General features: G+C 43.7%; 1 protein-coding gene across 1 annotated transcript; it reads left to right on the top strand.

Annotated features, from left to right (window-relative positions):
- Window positions 1-2,829: 2,829 nt before the first annotated feature.
- Window positions 2,830-8,249, top strand: BBS10 (Bardet-Biedl syndrome 10). The gene is given in 3 exon segments (XM_032783721.2): window positions 2,830-2,943; window positions 2,945-3,067; window positions 4,345-8,249. Coding segments are annotated over 3 exon segments (2,280 nt in total). The 5' UTR covers window positions 2,830-2,839; the 3' UTR covers window positions 6,398-8,249.
- Window positions 8,250-9,399: the final 1,150 nt, after the last annotated feature.

Genomic DNA, 9,399 nt, shown 5'->3' with positions numbered 1-9,399 from the left:
TACATTTTTCAAATACATTGATTTCAATTACAATACAGAATACAGTGCTCACTTTATATTTTTATTACAAATATTTGCATTTTTAAAAAAAGAAAATTCACCTCATACAAGTATTACAGTGTGCTGGTTCTCCAGCTGGTTATACATACCCCTGGGGGTACACAGAGGTCCTCCAGGGAATACATCAATTCATCCAGATATTTGCCTAGCTTTACAAAAGGCCACATAAAAAACATTAGCAAAATCAGTATAAACTAAAATTTCATTCAGACTGTGATAAATGAAGGGGGCGGGGGCAAGTAGCTCCCTTTGATGGACACCCAGCCAACCAGTTAGCTGTAAAATCCCTCTTGACAGCTGTTCTCTACTTATTTACCTATAAAGGGTTAAAAAGTCCCCTGGGTAAATGGGTGGGGGGAAGTGGGCACCTGACCAAAAGAGCTAATGGGAAGGCTAGAACTCTTTAAAATCAGAAAAGAAACTTTTCCTTTGTCTGTTGTTATTGCTGGGCTGAAGAGATGGGCAGCAGGAATGCTATGTAAAGTTTGAACCATCAGATCATATCTAGAACTACTTTTAAGAACCCAAATATGCAAGTAAATTAGGAATGTTTAGGCAGATGCAATAAGGTTTATTTCTATTTTATTTTGCAAGGTTTGTGGACTCCTCTGTGCTAACCCCAGATGCTTTTGTTTGCTTGTAACCTTTAATCTAACCCCCAAGAAAGCTATTTTGGGTGCTTAGTTTTTGGAATTGCTGTTTTAAAATCCAGCAAAAGCCTAAGTTCCAGATGTATTTTCTTCCCTTTTGTTTATAATAAAATTTACCTTTTTTAACAGGATTGAATTTTTGGTGTCCTAAGAGGTTTGTGCATGTTGTTTGATTAGATGGTAGCAACTGCTAATTTCCTCTGTTTTCTTTCTCAGCTCTTCCCCAGAGGGTGGGGTGAAAGGGCTTGAGGGTACCCCACATGGAGGAATTCCCAAGTGCTCCTTTTTGGGTCCAAGGGTTTTTTTTTTTTTTTTGCATTTGGGTAGTGGCAGCATTTACCAAGCCAAGGTCAGAGAAAAGCTGTAACTTTGGGAGCTAAATACAAGCTTGGAGTGGCAAATGTTAATTTTTAAAATCCTTGCTAGCACCCACCTTCTGTACTCAAAGTGACAGAGTGGGGATTCAGCCTTGACATGGATTTTACAGCAAACTTGCTGGGTGGGTGTGCATCAAACAGAGTAACCCCCCACTTCAATTATCATATATATAAAATGTGTATATATAAATAAATAAATAAATACACGAGTGGGATATGTTAAGTTTTCATCACTGTGCTTTTTGATAGAAGGAACTTGTGTTGTTTTGGTTGAGAGGTGTGGTCCTTTATAGGTATCCTGCCGCAATCCTATCGTAGTTCTGATGTGCAGCCATATACTGGAGTGTTCCTGTGTGTATATTGTATTTGTTAGTTGTGTCCTTTTGAGTAGTTTGTAGTTGACTTAGCTCTGTTATCTTGACATGCTGTTGAATTCTACTACTGAATAGTTTTGGCCCTCAGTTAGTTGGGAAGGGCTCTGGCTGGGGGTGTGGGCTCTGGAGTGGAGCTGGGACCGAGGGGTTGGAGCAGGAGGATCTCCAGGTTGGGACCGAGGGGTGTGGAGGATGGGAGGGAGGTCAAGGCTAGGGTAGGGATGTGGGAGGGAGGCAGGCTCTGGGCAGCGCTTACCTCAAGCAGCTCTTAGAAACAGTGGCATCTCCCCCCTCTGACTCCTATGCAGAGGTGCTGCAGGCACCTAAATATGTGCTGCCCTGTCCGCAGATAGGGGAGCTGTGGGGGCAGCACTTAGGATGGGGGCACCATGCAGAGCCCCCTGGCTGCCTCTACATGTAGGAGCCAGAGCGGGGACGTGCTGCTTCTTCTGGGAGCTGTGCAGCATGGGGAAAGGCCTGCCGCTGCACCCTGGCTAGAGCACCAGAGCAGGGAAAGCCCCTGACACTGCTTCCCAGGGCCTGATTACAATGTCTGGAAAGGCTGGATGTAGCCCCTGGGCCATAGTTTGCCTGGGGGTGACAGTAAGGTATGCATGGCTTATGCCTTGTAATAAGAGGGAAGGCCTGCAGAGTACAAAGAATGCTACTGTTATGGAGAATGAAATTAATGATGGTCCCTGTCTACAAGGCAAAATGTGTCCTATTCCTATATGCCTGTGTTGCAAGTGACTGCTGAGCACCACGTGGTGGGACAGAACTCAGCCGCCAGGGAGAAGGTAAGTAAGGAACAGCATCGTCCTAGAAACCCTGTCCTGTATTTCTGAAACGGGGCCGGCAACCGGGCGCTACTGCCATCGCTGGGTTGCCAATGCCAAGTGTCCAAACACTGAGTCGCGCCCCCGAAAATCCACTACTTGTAGAGGCCGCTTTAGAGTTGCCCTCGGGCGTGAGCCTTGGGGCTGCACGTGGATCATGGTTCCGAGCTCTTCCCTACACTCGGCAGTACCAGGAACTGATTTTTTTATCAAAGGACACTCGCCGCCGCTGCCTTAGAGAGCCAGGGCCTGTCCCCGCCACCCCAGGAGCTCCGGCCAGCTGGGGGCTCACACGTGCTGTGCGCGAGGCGGCAGCAGGCGGGCGGGCCCCCTGGAGCCCAGCGCCGGTGCCAGGTCCGCGCTCTCCCAGGCGCACCTGCACGCGCCACTAACGATCGGCTCGGCTCAGAGCGAGGTTGCCTCCGTCGGCGGCCGCGCGCGCCTCTGGGAGAAGCGGCACGAACTGGAAGAGGCGGCAGCGGGCTCGACCCAACCGTACTAGCCCCTCCCCTTTGTCTGGCACGTTATCGCGTTCAAACGTGATGGCGTCACAGCGCCTCAGGACACAGCGGCGCGCTGTTTCCATGGCGTCCGCGGCGTCACTGGACTTGGGGCGGCTGGTGCAGGAGGCCGAGGCGCTGGCGAGCGCGGGGCGNGCTCGGGCCGCGCGGGGGGCAGGTGCTCGTGACCCGCCCTACGGGAGAGACGCTGCTCACGCGGGACGGGAGGCGCGTGCTGGAGGCGCTGAACCTAGGCCCGCCTACCGCCAGGTAATCCCGGCCCGGTTACATGCCTCGCACACCCGCCCCGCCCGCCTCTTCCCGGGGCTGCCGGAGCCGTCTCCGCGTTCCAGTCGCTTGTGGCTGCGACCCCTCTCCGCCGTGAGCGGGCCGGGCCTGCAGCGTCTCGGAGCGCCGCTGTGCGGGTCCCGGATGCCCGGGCCGCAGCCGGACCCTGAAGCTCTGGGACTTCCCAGGGGGCAGAGTGGTGCCGACTTGTCCCCTCGCAGTAGCCGGGAGAAGACAAATCAATGGAGCAGCTGCTCCCCCTGGGCAGAGACAGCCCAGCACCTTCTGCCAGCAGTTCCGGGGCGTCGTTACACCCCTTTACACCCAGCTTCATCCTCCTCTCCATGAGCCCGGTGCTGATGGGAACGATCCAGTCCGCTCCCCTGCCCCGGCAAAGGCCAGGGCCAAGATCCTCGCCCTTCACAGCACCTGGGGACAGGGAGGAGTTTGTGCTTCTCGCTAGGATGCTGTGGCCTTTTGCTGTCACTGGTGCCTGGCTGCCTCTTGTCTACCTCTGTGTCTGGCATGTCTTTCAAGCTCTGGGCAAACCTTTCCATTTGTTAAAATGACAGCTGGGGAGCACCTGCAGTCGGTCATGAGTAAGACTTCGTTTTAAGTCATGGCCAGTAAATAAAAAATCACAGCCCCTGACCTGTCCATGACTTTTACTGTATATCCCTGACTAAAACTGGAGGAGGGAGGGCTGGCCTGGGGGCACCTGGGGAGGGGGGATAGAGGCAGGTTTCCTACTTGGCTCTTGGGAAGCAGCGACCTCCAGCTCCTAGCTCCTCATGCTGCTTCTGCTCCGCCCCCAAGCCCCTCTTCTGCAGCTCCCACAGGTTGGGAACTGCAGCCAATGGGAGCTGTAGGGGTGGTGCCTGTGGGCAGAGGCAGCACGTGGAGCTAGAAGCTGAGGGAGGGGAGTTCCTGTTGCCCTTCTGAGGAGCCCCCCCAGTTAAGCATCACCCAGAGCCCCCCACACCCAAATTCCTGCTGCTGGGGGTCGGGGGTGCAACTGGCCCAAGGGCTGCCCAAGCTGCTCAGGTGGCTCCCAAGCCAGCCACACAAGACACTGCAGAAGTCAGAGTCACGGAAATCTGCAACTTCAGTGACAAACACAGAGCATGAGTCATGAATGGCTAGTATTACCTGTTGACAAGTGAATAGTTGAAACACTTCTCTGTTAATGAATTGAAGCTATTGATTAAAATCTGTTGGTAAAAGCCACCCTTAATTTACTTTTTCTTTTTTTCTACCAGAATGATAGTAGCTTGTGTCTCCAGTCACCACAACATGACTGGAGATGGTGCTAAAACATTTATCATCCTGTTATCCAAATTACTCAGAGGACTTCAAGCAATTCTTGATAAAAGGGAAGGATCTCCATTTTGTGAGGCTATTCAAAGGAGCAAGAGAGATCAAAAACATTGTCACAGTCTGAAGCAAATATCTCAGTCTCTTATGACATTTCAGACTCACATATTAGACCACATCATGGCACAGGACCTAAGAAAACATTTTCTATCTGCTTTTTCTAGTTGGGAAGGAGAGATAAGTAGGGACACAATGGAGTCAATATTAGAAGCTTATTTTTGTGGAAGAATAGGAAATAGTCATCAGAAGCTTCTTTCCCAATTGAGTTGTGATTTCTATTACAGATGTATACCTTTCAAAAATGGTAAAAATGAAATGCTGGATTTGGTGAATGAATATTTTGTAGAATTGCATTCTGCTGTAACAGGTCTTCCTGTTTCAAATTCCAGGATCTTAGAGGGACTTGTTCTTCACAGGGATTTTGCTGTGTATTGTCCAGCAGATGGTGACATAAGAATGTTAATTCTAACGGAATCGATCGACTCTGCTCTTGCTCCCCCTGGTTTAGAATTTGTTGTAAATGCAGAAGTTCAGTATCAGGCATCTCAAGTCTGGATTACAAAAAGAACAGAAGCTATGATGAAACACTTGCAAAACAACAATATAAAAGTATTATTGTCAAGTGTGAAACAACAGGAAATAGTTATTTACTATGCAAAAATAAGTGGTATATCTATTGTAGAGTGTTTATCATCAGAAGAAATCTCTCTTCTCTGCAGGACCACAGGTATCTCACCTTTTATACCTACTCAGGACAATATACGTAGTGAGATCTCTGAAACCATGATAGCAAAATTTTGTCGGCCTCTTGTACTTGGCTCCAAGAGATATGTTCATCTTGGTTTGACAAGGACATGTGCCTTTGAGCCTCATTGTGTAATATTTTGTGGACCTGTGCATGGTATCACTGAGCAGCATGCCTCTGCTTTTCACGGAGCATTTAAAATGTTACAACAACTATTTAAAGCAGTTGATCTGAGTGACGGATGTGAAGCACAACCTGAAAACACAAATAATACTTCAAAAACTGTACATTGTAGTTGGCAACAGTCAGCTACTCAACAAAAATTCAAAATGGAGACTATTTCTTGTAATAGGGAAAAGGTCAATGACCAACAACTGAAAACATCTATGGCTGAAACAGAAAAACAGTTTATAGACTCTTCTTCATGGGTAGATGAAAATCCATCATGTAATCAAACAGAATTGCAAAAATCTTCAGACCTAGCCAAGCCCCTTGTAAAATTAGAGAGTGATTTTATGTTTTCAGCTCTAATTGACAGAGGTAGTTCTGTAAGAGAGTTACAGAAACCACCACTGAAATGCAAGCATCCAAGTGAAATGTGGGTAATGAATAATAGTGAGCCAGCTGTCAACAACCACAGGATTTGTAATGATGCTATGACAGCAATAGAAAACACCAGTACATCAGTTGTGTCCAAACAGCTGGATGCTGCTCAAGAGTATTGGAAACCAGGCAATCCTATAGTTCCATTTAAGTTTGAGAAGAGTTATAAACACACAGTCCAAAGTTACACCAACTTGGTCATACAGGCAGGATCAGTTTTGCCAGTTGGAGGTAACTTTGAGATCCTGTTACATTATTATCTCCATTCCTATGCAAAACAATGCCAACAACCAAAAATAACTGTTATTTCTACTGTAATTGCTGATGCATTGCTAAGCATTCCAAAAATCCTTTACAGAACAACAAAAGAGAACAGTTTTACTCAGGTCTGTTTCAAAGCCACTAGTGCACTTCAAACTAATCAGCAGCTGCCCATGCATCAACAAGGTCTAGAATCGGTGTATTGTAAATATCAGTTAGTAGCTTCTGTTCTTCATTGTCTTACAAAGCTTCTCACTATTGATTTAATAATTGGTATTAAGAGACCACCTCAAAAGACTGAGGTTAATGATTCAGAAGAAGATTTATGAAAACAACATTTTTGTTTCTCCTATGTTGTTACTGGAAGATTTTGATTCAATTTTATATTAAGCCAATGATATTACTTTAGAAACACTCAGGGCCGGCTTGAGGCACCAGCTTAGCAAGCAGGTGCTTGGGGCAGCCACTCCGGAGTGGGGTGGCAGGTTCGGGTATTCAGCGGCAATTTGGTGGAGGGTCCCTCACTCCCGCTCGGAGCGAAGGACCTCCCCGTGAATTGCCACAGATCACGATCACGGCTTTTTTTGGCTGCTTGGGGTGGCAAAACCCTTGAGCCAGCCCTGGAAACACTGCTTTTAATTTAAAACCTTTATCTCCAATTTATCTATTTTGGTATTAAAGGTTGTGGTCCACCCTAATGGATTTTCCCAGGAAAGACACAGCTAGCCAACTTTCCTTTGAAGGACACGGATACAGCCCTCCGCCCAAGAATAGGCAACAAGCAATAAATTATTCAAAAACAAAAATACTTATTAGAAGTGAATAGTTACAGTAAAAGAGTAGAGATAGAGGTAATAGAGTTACAGTATAAACATGAAGCGATGTGGCAAATAGACACAGCCCTACAATTACTGTTTCAATTAACTACCACATATAACAATATGATCATTCACTTTATACCTTACAACAATATCTATTACATATACCAGTTAGGGCTGTCAAGTGATTAAACAATAATAGAATACCATTTATTTAAATATTTTTGGATGTTTTCTACATTTTCAAATATATTGATTTTAATTAGAACACAGAATACAGTGTACAGTGCTCATTTTGTATTTATTTTTTTATTACAACCTAATATTGTAGTGCAATCTCTTTATAATGAAAGTTGAACTTACTGATTAGCATATGCTAATTAGCCACTTGTACAGAAAGCTCCTTCTCTGTCCCATAGACTTCTATGGACTCAATGCAGACTTATGGGGTTTTTTCAGCTGACTTTTGGATGAGCCCTAGCTACTTGTCTGGACATCCCATTGGTTTCTATAGGGTACGATGTATTCCTATGGGGTTTTGCTGAGTCATTCCCCACCGGAAGTGATGCAATACTTTGCCTTGATTGCATCATCCCTATTCATTTCTGTGGGCTCCCATGCATTCCTATGGGATTTCCCACTACATTAACTAATTCTATACTATAGCCGCCTTTACTGTATTTTCTAATTTAAACTATTCTTAAATTTTATTTAATTAAAGCTTTATTCTTAAAACTAATTACTATTCTAAGCATGTCAAAGGGTCTTCACACTACCACCACTCATTTTATATTCAATTAAGCAATTTAAAATTTTGGCAAATTTAAACCCTTTTTGATGTTTTTCTGTGGATTTCCAGTTTAGGGCTTGGTAAGCCATTTTGGGCAAGTGAGGCAAAAATCTTTTGTCACAATGTGTTCTGGTCAAGTCTGGATGCCCCAAGCTCAGTGCAAGGACAAATACTTCTTCCTGTAATAAAGAGGGAAGAAAAAGCAGATCATTGCAGGTTTATATTGCTGTTGAACTCAGCAAAGCAATTTCTGTTATTTTATCAGGCAGGTTTCAAACACAAGCAAATGTAATAGTATGCATTTAGGGTTAAATTGATTCTGGCCCTGTGCACCATATTGTGGAGGGTCTTGAGATTCACCATTGGGCAGACTCGCACACCTCATTTTTCATATTTAAATATTTATGCAAACTAAATGTGAATTTTGGTTTCCCTGGCAAGTTACCTGTGGCATGTGCCATCAAAACTTTGCAAATCTAAAAACTAGCTTTAACAGTTGTTTAAAAAGTCAAAATGTCTCTGTAATTTATTGATGTTCATAAGGAGTTGAATTAAATTTGATTTTAAACGCTATGTTGTGTCTTTGTATATGTTTTCCCTAATTTTTTTCTTTCCACTATATTCTTATAATCCATTTCACATCAATATTTTCACTGTTAAGACAGCCATCCGTAGACTCTAGGCCACTGTAGTATATTCCTGTAAATGACTGTCTGGCTGAATATGATATCTAGAATTTCTATTCTTTATCTAATAATTTTGATCATAGTAGCAATAGTAGGAAATAAATCCACATTATGACTGGCCAACATTTGATCTGTCAAATTGATTTTACATGGTATTCATGGCTTCCAATATTTTCAGCTATTCTGGCTTATGTTCTCGTGGTGTCACTATAAAAATAGGCTGAGTGTAGGAGAGAGGCTGTACTATTAAGCTACTAAACATCTTTTCAAACTGTTGATCATCAGTTTTCTTCAAGTTTCTCATCCTAAAACTTACTTGAAGATTAGTCTTAACTTGATGCCTTAATTTACCTGTTTTTTTTAACTGTCTACCATTGTGGTGCATGGAGGAAAGAGAATACTGAGTAAATGGGCAGCTGCAGCTGGGGGAAGTGATCATATTTGTATCCCTAGTAATAGTATTAGGTATCAATACTAATATCAACCGGGATTTTATAATCAGTAATTTGAAGTATTATGGGAAATTTAAAAATCTTATGTTGTAAACATACTTTTCTCTCTCGTCAATAACCACTTACATGATTAAAACTGAATGTCAGGTTTCTTCATTTTTTGTGCTGTTTGTTTCCCTTTTACATTTTTCTCAGTGTATTCAGTGGTGATTGATTGAAGTCTTTTTCACTTTCAGGTCCTCCTACTGCCCTATTTTGTTTGCAAATACAGAAGCAAACTTTATTTAAATACAGATTTCCATTGGAATTAAATCTTGCCCAAATTTCTATTAATTTGGATTTTGTAAAAGTTTGTTTTACAGCATGTGAATTTTAAGCAAAAATTGGGTTGATACTGTACCTTGAACTTTAGGAAATTTTGAGAAAAAGTTAAACTGAAGCAAAAAAAAAAGTGCTTAAACATATTGTGGTGATAAAGTTGAACTTTTTGTTCTGAAAAAAAAAGTGAAGCTTATTGTTTTAAAATGTGCCCCAAGGCTACCTTCATGTTTAATGAAGTGGTAGAGCCCACAGAGATTACAAGAT

The sequence above is a fragment of the Chelonoidis abingdonii genome, chromosome 1 (assembly GCF_003597395.2).
Source record: "Chelonoidis abingdonii isolate Lonesome George chromosome 1, CheloAbing_2.0, whole genome shotgun sequence".
NCBI classification, from domain to species: domain Eukaryota; kingdom Metazoa; phylum Chordata; order Testudines; family Testudinidae; genus Chelonoidis; species Chelonoidis abingdonii.
This window is presented reverse-complemented; position numbering and strand designations above follow the sequence as displayed.